Genomic DNA, 15,124 nt, shown 5'->3' with positions numbered 1-15,124 from the left:
TCCCCAAATGGTTCTTTATGAGGAGCTTTTCAAGGCAGAAGCACACTCCAAAAAAAAAAAAAGTATATTTACTCTCAGAAAAAGAAAACAAATATTTTTAAACAAATTTTACATTCAATTTGTTGCTTCTTCTACTCTTTGAGCAGAGAATTTTCGCTTAACACGTTGAACAATTTTTAATGAATTAAGTTGAATTTTTTTTCTAATACCATTGGTGGTACGCACCGGCGTGAGAGTGTTAAGCTTATGATTTGGAATCATGGCTAATTTTGTTAACTAATACAACTAATAATACGTTACACATGAAACCGAGGGAATATAGACATATTTATTCCAGGCGTTGCTATTTTTTTAACACTACATATTCGCGTTATTTTATAGAATAAACACAGAAAAGTTTCAAGATACTAATTAGTTTGAACCCATACACCATACACCCTTTCAAATTAAGACTACTTGTTTGTGGCCTTCTTACGAAAACCGTTTTTTATTCTTGAATGTTTTTATACAAACTACAATTTAACTGTAATTGCTGATAATATAGAAAACTAAGAGAAGTGATTTCCCACTTCGGTTACTTGCTACGGTTATATATATAAGTGCTTAATACAATAAAATACGTTGTGAAAATGTCAGCTCAGTTTATGAGTACTAATTATATGAAAATAAAAACCAGCTGTTTATGAATAAATGTATAAATAATAGGTATATGTATGTAATAAAGGACCGATTTCATATAGATGTTGATCATGTATATACCATTGTGGCGGGTCCTCTCGTACATTTTATATCTACCTTATACGTAAACATATTTCAATACAAATAATTAAATATAAATTTAGAAATTCTTAACAAATTAGATGTGAAACAAATATTTAATTTGAAAAATGTACCTGGTTAATAATTTAGTTTTTATCATTGGATTTTAAAATCTTTTTAAATTAAGAATCAAAAAATGTAAGGGCACCGAAACCGGTCATTTAAATTTCTTGAAACAACCTTAAATGTATAACATATTTATTATTTTGTATGATGTAATTAAGAAAATTTTCATTATTTTTTAAGATTATAAATAGAGAAATTGTGGCTTAAGCGCGTTCTCCTCTGATTCTGCGAGCCAATTGAATGTCTTTCGGCATAATGGTAACACGTTTGGCATGAATTGCGCACAAGTTAGTATCCTCGAAAAGACCTACTAGGTATGCCTCAGATGCTTCCTATAGTAAATTATTGGAAGTACACATTCCGATAAATTTTTGTAATTTTGTGGAACCAACACAATGCAAAACTTACCTGCAAAGCACCTATGGCAGCGGATTGGAAACGCAAATCAGTTTTGAAATCTTGAGCGATTTCGCGTACTAATCGCTGGAACGGCAATTTACGAATCAGCAATTCAGTAGATTTTTGATAACGACGAATTTCACGCAAAGCCACTGTACCAGGGCGGTAACGATGGGGTTTCTTTACGCCACCGGTTGAAGGAGCAGATTTACGAGCTGCCTTAGTAGCAAGTTGTTTGCGGGGAGCTTTTCCACCGGTTGATTTACGAGCAGTCTGCTTAGTACGGGCCATTGTTCCTGATTTCTATTTTTTAACTGGAAAATAAATAGAAATTCACTATTTCGTTAATTTTTATGATTTCTTGTACAAAACCAGTTAGTTAAGAATTATAATTTTCAAAATGGTTCGATAGCACACCGCGCCAATTTTCACTGCAGTAATCCCGCCAAAAAATACGTTTTGCATTTTAGTACCATTTTAAGAAATTTATTTCGCGCCAATTTTTAATGCAGTAGACCCGCCAAAACTAAACTTATTTACTTTTAGAAAATATCTTTTAAGCGATATCAGCTTTGTAATTTACACGAATTTGTTTCAGCTGTTAGATAGCCGAAATTAGACGACGTAAATGGGAAAAATAAACGCAGCTCGTTTGGGTATACATACAATATAGCTCTTTCACTCATTCTCGTTCACGCGCTTATGACAAAAAAAGATAATGTTGTGTAGATTTGTATCAATTATCTATACGTACTTTTTAACATTTGAACCATTATTATAGTTCGAAAGCTTTGTGCTCAGTCTTAACTTATTAATAAAAGCATGAACCAATCCAATATTCCCATGAAATAAGCTCCTCATAAGACCAATTGGCAAGATAAGAAACTATATGCTTCATTTGTGTGACACACGCAATAAGAAAATGCTACGAAGAACTTTTATTTAGGCCAACATTTTTGCGCCTCGAACTAGTAAAGTGTGACTTCATAAGTTTATTAACTTACACTATAGTCAATAGATGAAAATCTACCAATTATGGCAACCATCTTAAAAATTAGACACATAATTTGAATTGAGGTGTTTATGAAGTTACTCATAAGTTTTAAATCATTTTCAGATCCCTGAACTCCAATCCGCCGCCATTTTGAAAAAGTACAATACCAAACCAACTATATTGCTCTATGCGTGCACGCCATTTGTATGTATCTAGTAAAAACTGAATTAACATTCAAGACGCTACGAGTTTGCAACACTCATTATATACTTCACTCATATACCCATTCTATGTTACAAATTACAACAAATTATTGTAGATAACTTACCTATACTATTTATTTTGCTATATTTTGTTGATTTCGCTATACTTGATATTAATTACACTTTTACGACTCAAGTACGTCCTATTCAATCACTGTCTTATTAACGAATGAACATTTGATGAATTTTATTCAACACAGTCAGGGATGTTTTGTGATATCGTTTTATCCTTGACATACTTGCCACATTATTCTAATATATATGAAAATAGACAATACAATAGTTCGCACAAATTTCAGAGATAGGTTAAACTAAAAACGCAGACTGTCTTTGTGTCATCATGCCTTTCGCCGTTGTATATCTGCACAGACGGTCTCATAAGTCTGTGTAAAATTAAACAATTTCGATACGCAAACCGACTATATTGTGTATGGCGAAATTTCGTCACACTTGATAAATATGGAGGAGACAAACTATTTCTGTTGGAATTTATTGATTTTTACAAATCCTTGCTAACACTATGGAAGAATAAAAGTAAGGAGTATAGTAATCGGGTGGTAAAAATGGCGATTATGGAAAATTAAAGATCGGATGATCGAATTCGTCGCACCTGCGTCTATGGTAAGCACATGGGATCGACCATTTACAGTTTCTCCTACCGTCAATTTGTTTCTTTTCCGTCCAATTTCCGAGGCAGCCAAATTCCGCCAAAATTTAGCGGCTTTTTGAAAAACTTGGAAGAGGTCATTCAGCGCATTGCCTCCGCGGCATTACAAGTGACAACCGAAAACGTCAAGACATGCGAAGACAAAATAAATGCAGTAAAATATTGGCCACGACCAAGAAATGTGTACAAAGTGGGTCGTTTTCTTGTAGAACTCGTAAATGTTGATCAGAGTATCCACAATCACACTACGAAGAAATTCTCTTTGTGCGGTACAAGAAACAAGAAGAATCGCTCCAGCAACTGAGCGTTTCTTTGTACTGTGCCTATGTTATAATACGTAGACATATAAGGAGATGATCTACTTTTTCGTGCTTAACTCCCAATCCGTAATTAAAAAGCGAGATTACCCATAAACAATTTCTCTCCAGAAATCTGAGATTATAAAACAATCCTAGATTATAACCATACTTTTTTAAATACAACCCTGTGTTTTCTGTGGTATCGAATTTCGTATGCGTATGGCTGCCATCATTTTTTGCAACCTCAGTAAACGTCGTTTACGGATTTCCTCCAACTGTTTATTATTAGCAGCTAATTGCGCAATTAAATATTCCTTCTCCTTGTCTTTTCTTCATTTCGTTAATAATAATTAAACAAACCAAATTTTCCACCAAATCAATATCTATGTAGAAACACCGCACTGGCAGCTGACTGTCAATATTGTAGATAATCTACCATATGTAAACTGGTAGATTAATTTTGTGGATTTATTAGTGATTACTGCATATGTGAAGGTACTTTTAGCGTATCCGGTAGCGGCAGAAAAGTTTGAAAGCTACAAAATTACGAGGTCGAGTATCGTAAAGGAGAGCAACGTGGAAATGCTGATGCACCATCTCGGTGACCTTGTGCTATAGAGTGTAAGCATTGTTCCAAAGTCGAGCGGTCCGAGAGAATAATTGACATCAGATTAATGCAATTAAATGATGCTGACCTGGGGAAGATCATGGAAGCGAAATACGATGAGGAGACCCCGTTTAAAACTGAAATGGCGATAGAAAGTCCTGTGGCTAACGCATATTGGCTGCAGTGGAAAAGCAACATCCCCAGCTGATGAGTGAGAAGATGAAGGTACGGTTTGACCGTTGGTACTTCTTTTAATCTGCAAAGAAAGTAATAATAGGTTCACATATGCATTAATCACCTATAAATCCACCAATTAATCTGCCCGTTCACATATCGCAGATTGCCTGAAAAATCTACAATCAGCTGTTAATACTGCTTTGAGAGGTTTTTTTTGGTTGTTATTTTGGTGGAATATTTCGGTGCTTTTGGTTTCTTTAATTATTATTAATGATATGAAGAAAATACAAGCAGAAGGAAAAGCTAATTTAATTGCGCAATTAGCTGCTAATAATAAACAATTGGAGGAAATCCGTATGCGACGTATGCTGAGGTTGCAAAAAATGATGGCAGCAATACGTATTCGAAATTCGATATTACATTTTATAATGAGTAATAAGAGGGCACACGTTTATAGACACACGTTTTTTTCTGTAAAATGAATCCCGAATTAATAATATTTAACAAAAATTTTATGAGAATTATGTTTACAGACCTGTTTTCTTTGCCGGCATCCATTTCATTTAGTTTTTATTTTGAAGTTTCTCCTTACTTTCGTAATAATAATTATCGATAACACAGAAAACACAGGGTTGTATGTCAATAAGTATCGTTACTATCTGGGATTATTTTATAATCTCAGATTTTGGGAGAGAAATTTTGTATGGGAAATCGCGCTTCATAATTACGGATTTTGTGTTAAGCGCGAAAACGTAGATCCTCTATTTATACATATATATATAATATATATATATATAATTGGCGCGTACACCCTTTTTGGGTGTTTGGCCGAGCTTCTACTCCTATTTGTGGCGTGCGTTTTCATGTTGTTCCGCAGATGGAGGGACCTACAGTTTTAAGCCGACTCCAAGCGGCAGGTATTTTTATGAGGAGCTTTTTCATGGCAGAAATACACTCAGAGGCTTGCCATTGACTGCCGAGGGGCGACCGCTATTAGAAAAATGTTTTTCTTAATTTTGGAGTTTCACCGAGATTCGAACCAACGTTCTCTCTGTGAATTCCGAATGGTAGTCGCGCACCAACCCATTCGGCTACGGCGGCCGCCCAAAACTGGACATGCTAAAGTTAAATTAGTGCACCTGGAGAGATTGGCACCATTTGGATCGAATAATAATAATCGTCCTCAATAGGCTCAAGTGGAGGGCAGTGAGATGAATCATGGACATTCGCGAAACGTCTGGCAGCGTTGCCAGAGAACATTGATGTATCAAATACCAAACGAGTGGGGAACTAAAACGGAACATGAATGCCAACCAAGGCGAATTTATTATAGGTGATAATAAATCCACGTTGATGCCAACCAATAATGATAGAGAAATAGATTGCCCCTTCCGAATTCGCTGTGTCGTAAGAGTCCATGAATAAACAAACAAAAGGAAGGGGAATTACATGTAATTTCTCCTACTTTTTTTGTTCGCTTGTTTTGTATTGCGAAGGGAGCTGACGTCAGACTTGTCAGAATCCCGAAAAATAAAGTAACTATATTTTATTGGCACCACCTCTGGTATTCACTTCGCCTTGATGCCAGACGACAATTAAGAAGTTGCCAGAAAACACGAGTTGCCTCATTTAGAAATTTCGAGGCGAACCTATTAAGGGTGGTGCTGGAAAAGCAGCTGAGTGGTTTTTTTTTCTTTCGCCGTGTCCATGTGGCTGTTAGCTCACAATGAAACAAGGCCTTTTCATTATTTGTTTTCTAGTTTTTCAATACTTTAGTTTGACAATCAAACGTACAGAACAGTGTTGATGGTCTAGTGCCACCACCTTTAATGAATGCGCTTTGCTTTATTTAATTTCATTATTCACATATATTTTTCAAAAAAAAAAACGAAAAAATTTTTTTTTTCCACTAACATAATTTCATTCGGATTTCACATTAAATTCTCAAATTTCGTAAGAAATTATTCACTGTTCCAAAATCCACTCCAAAAAAATTCACAAACAATTTTTACATGTTGCACTTACGTTTTTTCCTTATGGCATCCAAATCAGAAAGAAATATTGACACATTGTAACTCACACTGTTAATTTGACAGTTCAGTTCCGCCCCAAGCGTTAAAAAAGTAAGCGACATTATGGCTGGTTCAAAAGAACGCTGTACCCGTTGCCAGTGCTCCGAATTACAACCAAACTTTACGAAACCCATTTTCAATACTTACTTAACAATGTGCGTAAGTTTGGTTTAATTCGGTGCAAAGACACGGCGGGTCCACGTTTTGGCATATATTTCGAGACCCTAGTCATCAATAGGTATGAAAATTACCCCGTATTAAAGCACTTATCAACAGCTTTCATTTGATACCCATATTGTACATACACAACCAAAGGTTACCCGGATTCACGTTTTGACCTATATCTCGAGACCCCAGTCACGGAGCGGCATGAAAAATACTCTGTACTAAAGCATTCACCAACAGCTTCAATTTGATATCCATATTGTACAAACACATTCTAAGGGCCACGTTTTGGTCTCTATCTCGAGACCCTAGTCACGGAGCGGCATGAAAAATACTCTGGACTAAAGCATTCACCAACAGCTTCCATTTGATAACCATATTGTACATACACATCCGAAGGTTACCCGGGTCCACGTTTTGACCTATATCTCGAGCCCTATTTCCTAAATAAAATATAATCCATGTTACTCGTGGATGATGTAGCTTTTGAATGGTGAAAGAATTTTTAAAATCGGTCCAGTAGTTTTTGAGCCTATTCATTACAACCAAACAAACAAACAAACAAACAAAGTTTTCCTTTTTATAATATTAGTATAGATGTTATTCCCAAGGCTTACTCCAATCTATATTTTTTAAAGCATCATGCAAGAGACTTTAAGGATCCCTATACTAGAAAATTACTGGGCGTTCCAAATTAAATATGCATCTATTATCTGGAATCCATTTTATTGGAATTGAGTGCGTACAACATAGTTCCAAAACAACACCCGCTGTTTATAAATCAGAAATCTCCTGCAAGTAGACGAACCATTCGGTCTTTAATGTTTATTTTCGATGTTATTAGTGATTCAATTATTGGGTAAGTATTCTTACATATAAAAAGGTCGGTGTTTTTAAAATTTATATTTATTGCAAATTGTATTCTGGCATAACAAGTATAAAATAATAAATCATAATTAAGGTAATAAATAATATGCACATATTTAGATACGTAAAATTATGTATGTATAAATGATATATTGTTTAAACATATACATATGCATTGCATGCAGATGAAGGTATTGTATTGTACATATGCACATATGCATATACTCATGTATATTATTTCAGTTGCCCAATGCAACAGTAATTTAGAATAGCGAAATATAGCCTAAGGCAAAGAATATATAATATGTACGTACACAGATGTACATACAACACATATTGAAAAAAAATAGTTGGTGAAAAAAGATGTAACAGTTCCACCCTTATCGCCTTTCAGGTAAGACATACCGAGTATCATTTGCTGGTTTATCATAAGTATACGTAGTAAGTAAGTAGAACAAATTATTTTCGAAGGTATTAAAACAAGGATAACATTTATGTACGTTTTTAAATTAAACTTAGTCTGCTATTTGTTTTTCGTAACTGGGCTCGCCATGGTATAATGTTATCAGCATCTTCTCCTTTGATGTATTGGTTATCATTGGAGAAGTTTTGTGTAGTGGCATCTTCAGTTGTGTTGTTGCCTATTGTGTTTTGTTCATTTTGTCCCTTGTTTTCCTTGTTGCTGTTGTCACAAGCACCCACAATTGGTGGTTGGGCATCGGTGCAAGGGGGAACAAAATTAATGTTGTCTATTGAAAAGGCTTTATTTTTTAGTTGCCATGTTTCAGCAATGCGATTATTCTCCTCCACTTTAGGAGTATAAATTGAAGATCTGAAATACAAATAACCACAAAATTCGTTTATATTGTTTTATACTTAAAATTTAGAAGGTACTTTAATTTATTTTCAGTTTCCTCCCGCCGCGCAAGCAGATCTCGTTTCCACTGAGGGATCTGTGAGAGTCGCCTATTTTCAGCTTCTTTTGCCATTCGTTCTTCGAATTCCTTCTTGGCACGTTCTGCAGCCTTTTTTGCCATCATTTGACGTTTCCAATCCGGGATGATGTTTCCCGCTTGATCTTTTTCTGGAATCTGTAAATAAAGCTTTGATAGCGAATAAAGCGCCCGTGATAATTAGATATAGAAACTAAATGTCCTTACCTGATCCATATAATTGTTCGCCGTAAACTGTTTGGAAATTTCCGAATAATGTTCACTTTCGAATTGACCCGCCAATTGTTTTTCCACCTTCATTTTTTTAATGCCTGGAATGTCCTTTGATATCTTTAATTCTGCAATCAGGTCCGTCTTAAGATAAGCCTCAGATGAGGTGGTTAGACACTGCATGCTGAGACTACGTGCTGGCATTTGATACGGCTTTGGCATTTTCTGAGTATCAGTACGACGAAGCTACGTTTTTGAAATTATAATCTCATAAAATACATTAACTAGTTACCGGCTTTATTACTGATATCGAAGTTACCTGCACACTGTTAAGATCTTGAATGGAGATGGCGGAGAGTGGCTGATGCTGTTTACGAGTGGCAGTATCCTGATTGACTATGGATACATGTGAATTCATTGTTTTTACACTGTTTTGCTTGTCATTGTGCGGCAATAGGGCGTGAATTGGCAGAGGAGGTGGCGGTGGCGGTTTTGGAGGTTCGAAGCCGACTGCATGTTGATTAGCCACTTGGATATGCATATAATCCTCGCTATCGGTGGATCTGATTGAGAACACGAAAATAGTCACAATGAAAGCGTATCCAGAGTTAATTTATGTTTACAATAACTCCGTTGAATATCATAGGATATTATATTGTACATATACGAAAAAATTACTGTTGGCTATTTTTTGTATATTTTTAATTTTCCATCAAGCTGTGCATTTGGATATCTTTAACTAACCTTTGCCAAGTTGGATGCGTTCGTAATATCATCGTTTTTGCTACTAAACTGAAAGGAACTGTTAGCTTCATTTGAACATGAGATTGAATTTTTTGGCGAAATTCGCATAAATTATGGATAAACACGCAAAACTTAAAACTATAGCTGTGGTGAAGTGGACCACTGTATGTGGCATACGATGCTCGCACTCATGCGGCACGCGAGTAGCAAGGCAAAGTGGATATCGTCTACAAATTGAATGCACTAATTACTTTATGGCATTCGCTAGATATTTGGAAGTTAGTGCATGCAATTAAAAACATTTGTAGGTTAACGCTACACAAATATAATCATTAGCTACTAAGTACATATGTACATAGCTATGAATTTACATACTTGTACATATGTATGCTGAGACTTAAGTCAGTACTTTCATTGTGGACTTACCGACCCACTAGAAATGTGGCAATCGTAAATATTCTTGTATGTGAACGAATTTTTGGTTAACACTAAAAATTCACTTACCTTGCAGACGATGGACACGACCGTTTATCACTTATACTCTTTAGGTACTCAGATGGTTTTATGAGATGAGTCACTCCATCTTGCGACTTATTTGGAAAACTGGGTGGCACGAAAGGCAGTACTAACTGTTTATTAACTAAATTTGGGCCGCCTGGACGAGGACAATGGGCACCGTTGCTCGCGTACCCGTATTGTATCTGTTGTAGCTCATAGTGATCTTCGGCCGAGGATCCATAAATTTGAGTTTGTTGATAACTTTGTTGCAATTGTTGTTGTTGAATATCTGTATGATGCAATTGATGATGTTGCACCTGGCTTCTGTCTTCCTGTTGATCACTGCAAATATGATATCCGCCACAAGCAGTACTGTTATTATTGTAGTTGCCGATTTGCACTGGTTGATAATTGCTGATTTCACCATTTGAAGCAACACAGCCAATAGTTGCAATCGGAGTAGGCTGTTGCACACTTGCGCTACTACCGCCATTCAGAAGTTTTGCCTTTTTGTTTGCTGCAAAATTAACAGACATGAAAACGATATGAATTTGCGATAATTGATGTACACATGTATAGTACAGGTATATACATACATACATATACCGAACTTTATAAACCCGCACACATGAGCGCGTAAAAATTAATTTGGACTAGCTGTTAATTTTTGGAATCAAACAAATTCATAGAAAATGAGAGTGCATCTTGAAACATTAGAGGTACGGACGAAAATTTTGTCTTTACATAAAAAAGTGGACGTGGTTTTTATCCGGTTTCAATAATAATAATGTCGGAACTAGACGTGGTGAGTGCAGCACATTGATACATATTTGGGTGAGTTTTATAAAGTCGTTGTCGGTGACAATTTCATGCGAAAACGAATTGCAGCTCATGCCCCATTGGGATTTTTTTAATATTTGGTTCGGAAGGGGAGGAGAGAATATTGGCCGAGTTTCAAATGTTCGTCTCCAAATGTTATCGTGCATGTAGCGTTAAGACAAAACACATGCTTATGTACATACAATAACTCTGCTTGACTGCTTGCAGCATTTTCCGTTGCAGACGCTTTAATTTCTGACTTTGTTGAGAGTTATTATAAGTACTAGGATCGCCCGTACGTCGAAATTTCGACGTTATTCGACGTTATATAAATACGGGAGCATACCTTTTTTTAGTATTTATATTCATAGAAAAAAGTAGAAACATGTATAAATGGATAGTTTATGTTTAAACTTTTTACATGATATATGTGAATAGATGTAGTAAACTTAAATGTAAAAAATATCACTTTTTACCTGTATTAAGCGATCCTATATTTGTGTATTTCAAATATCATAATTTTTTTTATTCATGAATTGGAAACATTTAATTTCTTGTATTACGGAAAAAAAAATCAATTTTGTTTGAAAAAGCATAATTAAAAACAATCATTAATTAATCTACTACTATCTTGGCCATGATACTCTAAAGGCAACAGCCGTTTACAAATGGCACGATTCAGAAGAGACCGTGAGTCCATCGAAGATGACATCAACAACTGATGAAAACAACAATAAAGGGAAAGAAAGGTAATCAATAACTGCAAATCAACCATCAGAGAGCAGACGACAGAGGGCATGTGAATAGGTTGTTAGTATGTTTAATATTGCATGAGCATTTGACTATGAGAAAGCTCTGTTCAAAGTGGGTGCCGCATTTGCTCACTGTTCACCAAAAACAGGAAGGTGTGGTGATGGTAATGTTCTTGATGAAGAAAGTTAATTTTGAACAAAACAAAAACGTGTTTTCTTTATTAGCCCCAGGACTTTTCAGCCCAAATATTAATTATGCTTCTAATACTCCGATTTGTAGAACTTTGAGAGAATTTAATTTGCTTTCAAATCATATTGGCCTATATTTTTCTTCGACAAAGTACCACTTCAAATTGTTACTAAGTACATTGTCAAACTATATTCTAAGTATTATCTAATACTTTTTCTCTGCAAATTATAAGAAATGTTACATTTTATTTCATTCACTACAGTGAAACAAGTAAATTAGAAGTCTAATTCATTTTTGATTGAATTATTTAGCATTAATCTGTTTTCCATAATCTGTAAGAAATACCGCATTTTTAGATTATTAAATGAATAAATAAATATCCAGATCGTAACTGAGCCAAAGTCATATCTCATGGGGGTCGGGAGTTTAGGAAGGTGGTAAGAGTCTCCCGCTGATCCGGTCCAGTGGTTGCAGTTGTGTTTAGTCCTGGATCTCGTCACTGCAGTCGAAGAGATGTCTCCTGACTCACCAGGGTGACTCAGGCTCTAGCAAATATCTGCAGGATGATTGATGCCGTAGCACCCAAGTAGAAATTGCTTGCTTAGCATTTGCCAAGGGCTGCCGCCCCAGTAAACTAGCCCTGTCTAGTGCGCTGAACACCACCCCTCATGTAACTTTATCATATCTCTCTTATCAGCTACCGTTTTGTAATATTTTCCAGTAACAACTTTCGTATATGTAAGACAACTTTCACCTTTTGATGCCATCACACTATGCATTAAACACTACTTATGTATATAGTGTGTGTATACATATGTGTATAAATATATGTATGTACATACTTATGCATTGTATGGAGCTTTGCATTATTACTTGCTCACACGCATTAAGCTCTTTGCAGCTCCTTAGGCATGCGAACTGAACTCTCAACAGGTGCATTAACCTTGATCGAAGGTCAAGACCTCCAGACACCGGGGACTTGGTACATTTCATTTCACTTTATAAGTTTCAATTACACGCGTACATACTTATCAACAAATCTTCAAAGGTATCATACCTACATATTTACTTACAACGAATGTGAAATATGCCAAAATGAGAAAACCGCAAAGTGAAATAACTTCGACGAGAAATCTTCTTTTGACCTAACATGGATGCAAAAGACGTCTGCGATCAGTCCACTTTATTGAATAACTCAAGAAGTTCACAAAATTTAGATTATTGCTGATTTAAGCAACAAACAATGCGATGGCCAACAATATCAGTAGCGGTTCAGAGGATGCCATCAATGCAACTAAAGTGTCTATAAGCACTCGATATTGCAGCAGGCAAACATAGTGGTGTAGTGTCGTCCGTGACAATGCCGTTTGTACCGTTGCTCCACACATAGTTACAAAAATACAGTTGCTTACCATGCACATCAAGCTCAAGAAGTACCCAAGTGACCAAAGTTTTGGAACATGCATCCACGTGAAGACAACGAATCGCTTCTACTTGTATGTATGCACTCTTATATGCAGCCAATACTACTGGAATATTGAAAGTTTGGTTTGCTGGGGTGCGTGGTTAAATAAATAACCTGTCTGCAACCAGATAAAGTTGTGTATTTTCACATTTACTTTCATTGGTTTGTTTTTGTCCGCATTGTTTGCTCTTGGTGTTTTAAAACATGATTATATGAAAATGCACAAGTACTGCCAATTTTTCTACTTAGTGAGTGGCTCATGAAAATATCTGGATTCATTTCCAAACGTTTAAAATGTGTGCATATGCATGTTTAGTATGTATGTACCTATGTATGTATATATTTCTACCATAGATACATATGTATATACACCTATATAAGGAGCGGGATATACAAGATGTGAGTGGAAAATAAGGAAAGTTACCGAACCTGCCGATCTAGTGCAGATTAGATTTTTGGTTTATCGAGTTTTCAAAATCGACGTTAATGTGTGTATACTCAAACATGTACATATGTACCTGACAATGATTAAGTTCACGTTGGGTGAAATGCTCTGAAGGAGAATTTTTTTAATATTAGTTAGACACCAAGTAAAAGAAATAACACAATCCGATGTGTTAGATATGGTTTTATGATTTATGATTTAAGCTTTTTTAATGCTATGTAGGTGCTTCAGGTTTCTTTATTTATCCTCTAATCGGAGCCTACATACAGTATCCTGAACCTACATACAGTATCTCCCTTTACACATACATACATACATACATATGTAAATAAAATAAGAGCTACATGCTGCATGTGGATTGAAATCTTACCCGAGATTGTAGACATAGTTCGATTATGTTTGCCTCTGACTAGCTCCGATGGACGTAAACTCGGCTCTTCGATGACTTCTAGACCCGAATCAGAGTCTATATTATCCAAAACGTTTGAGTTACTAAGGTAACAATTTGAGGGTTCGGTTGCAATCAATTGGCTGTTTTTATGTACGGCTGCGTTCACCGGTGGTGGCAATGGAGGAGGTGGTGGACCGCTTACTGAAAACAATCACAAACATATACAAATATGTCAGAGTTTTAGTCTAATGGAATACTTATGTATGTGAATATGCACATGAGTTTGCATTATTACACACATTCATATACATATATGTATTTGTGCATCATACCGATTGCTATGTTTTGTATAGGTGGAGCAGAAGAAACTCGTTTTAAGTGGCGATCGGTTGAGTTTTCATCATAGCTGCAAGTGGACTGAAGCATGTTGCTGGAGCTGCTACCATCAAGATTATTGCGAATAACCGAGTTCTTGTGTGATTGCTTTGTGCGTTCCGCAATATCTTCTATTGGACATAGACTTTCATATGTGTCGCTCTTAATGCCACCGTTGTTGTTATTACAACTTGTGTTGAGCTGGTTCTTCACATTCACGTTTTTAACGGTATAGCTTTCCTTATGCGACATCTCGTATTTGTTTGTATGCAATCCAATGGCCGATTGCGATTTATTTCGATTCAATGGTTCACTTTTGAGTTTATTGTTCATATTCTGAAATAAAAAATGGTGGTAATTTAAGAAATACATTTTATTTATAATATACATAAGTTTTTAGACGATATTAATTGAAGGTGGTTTCATTTCTCACATATTGCATGCACACCCAAATTTTCAGACATTTATATTGAAGACTTAAAATTCGCAACACATTTGCCAAAAAAGTCTATGAAATTCACTCGAAAGTGAGTTACAGAACCTGCCCGATTGTTCAAAATTTTTGAACGAACAAAGTAATAATTGCGAAATATGCACTATCTGCAAATTGTCTGATTTATTGTACATATGCAATTATATTTCAATATAATAATTTTCTTAAGAATCAAAGTTATTATGCATCTATATACTATATGTCCATATGTATCAATTACGACAAAATACATTTTCATGGAAATGAAAGTTGAATTGAATTGGAGATTGCCGCAGTTTTATTAGTTACGGCATATTTAGCCTACCGTTTGGCAGATGAATCTGGTCAGGCCTTGTTTCATTTAAATTCTAAATAAAATACAAATATTTATGTGTACCTAAATATGTACATCTGT

At 35.5% G+C, this 15,124-nt stretch overlaps 2 protein-coding genes across 11 annotated transcripts in view; both read right to left on the bottom strand.

Moving 5' to 3' along the window:
* Positions 1 to 456: 456 nt before the first annotated feature.
* On the bottom strand, positions 457 to 2,717 carry LOC128856794 (histone H3.3A). The gene is made up of 3 exons (XM_054092132.1): positions 2,607 to 2,717; positions 1,294 to 1,598; positions 457 to 1,217 (listed from the first exon to the last, which is right to left on the bottom strand). The coding sequence occupies exons 2-3, from the start codon at positions 1,573 to 1,575 to the stop codon at positions 1,089 to 1,091; spliced, it is 411 nt and encodes a 136-aa protein (XP_053948107.1). The 5' UTR covers positions 1,576 to 1,598; positions 2,607 to 2,717; the 3' UTR covers positions 457 to 1,088.
* Positions 2,718 to 7,327: 4,610 nt separating this feature from the next.
* LOC128856788 (probable serine/threonine-protein kinase DDB_G0282963) overlaps positions 7,328 to 15,124 on the bottom strand; it is a 39,528-nt gene continuing 31,731 nt past the window's right edge. For 8 of the 10 annotated variants that reach the window (XM_054092116.1, XM_054092114.1, XM_054092117.1 and 5 more), the window contains 7 exons: positions 14,195 to 14,573; positions 13,842 to 14,063; positions 9,807 to 10,317; positions 8,878 to 9,121; positions 8,556 to 8,804; positions 8,290 to 8,498; positions 7,328 to 8,227 (listed from right to left, as the gene is read on the bottom strand). In XM_054092116.1, the coding sequence (XP_053948091.1) occupies positions 7,900 to 8,227; positions 8,290 to 8,498; positions 8,556 to 8,804; positions 8,878 to 9,121; positions 9,807 to 10,317; positions 13,842 to 14,063; positions 14,195 to 14,573 (2,142 nt within the window). In that variant the 3' untranslated portion in view covers positions 7,328 to 7,899. The remainder of the gene's footprint in view (positions 8,228 to 8,289; positions 8,499 to 8,555; positions 8,805 to 8,877; positions 9,122 to 9,806; positions 10,318 to 13,841; positions 14,064 to 14,194; positions 14,574 to 15,124) is intronic. The other 2 variants (XM_054092124.1, XM_054092115.1) reach the window with 1 other exon arrangement.

Source organism: Anastrepha ludens, chromosome 3, assembly GCF_028408465.1.
Source record: "Anastrepha ludens isolate Willacy chromosome 3, idAnaLude1.1, whole genome shotgun sequence".
Lineage (NCBI taxonomy): Eukaryota > Metazoa > Arthropoda > Insecta > Diptera > Tephritidae > Anastrepha > Anastrepha ludens.
This window is presented reverse-complemented; position numbering and strand designations above follow the sequence as displayed.

Bases quoted from the DNA above. Each gene is read 5' to 3' on its own strand.
- LOC128856794 (XM_054092132.1), bottom strand. From the start codon at position 1,575: ATGGCCCGTACTAAGCAGACTGCTCGTAAATCAACCGGTGGAAAAGCT. The intron at 1,218-1,293 runs GTAAGTTTTGCA...AATTTACTATAG, and splicing joins CTGCCATAGGTGCTTTGCAG to GAAGCATCTGAGGCATACCT.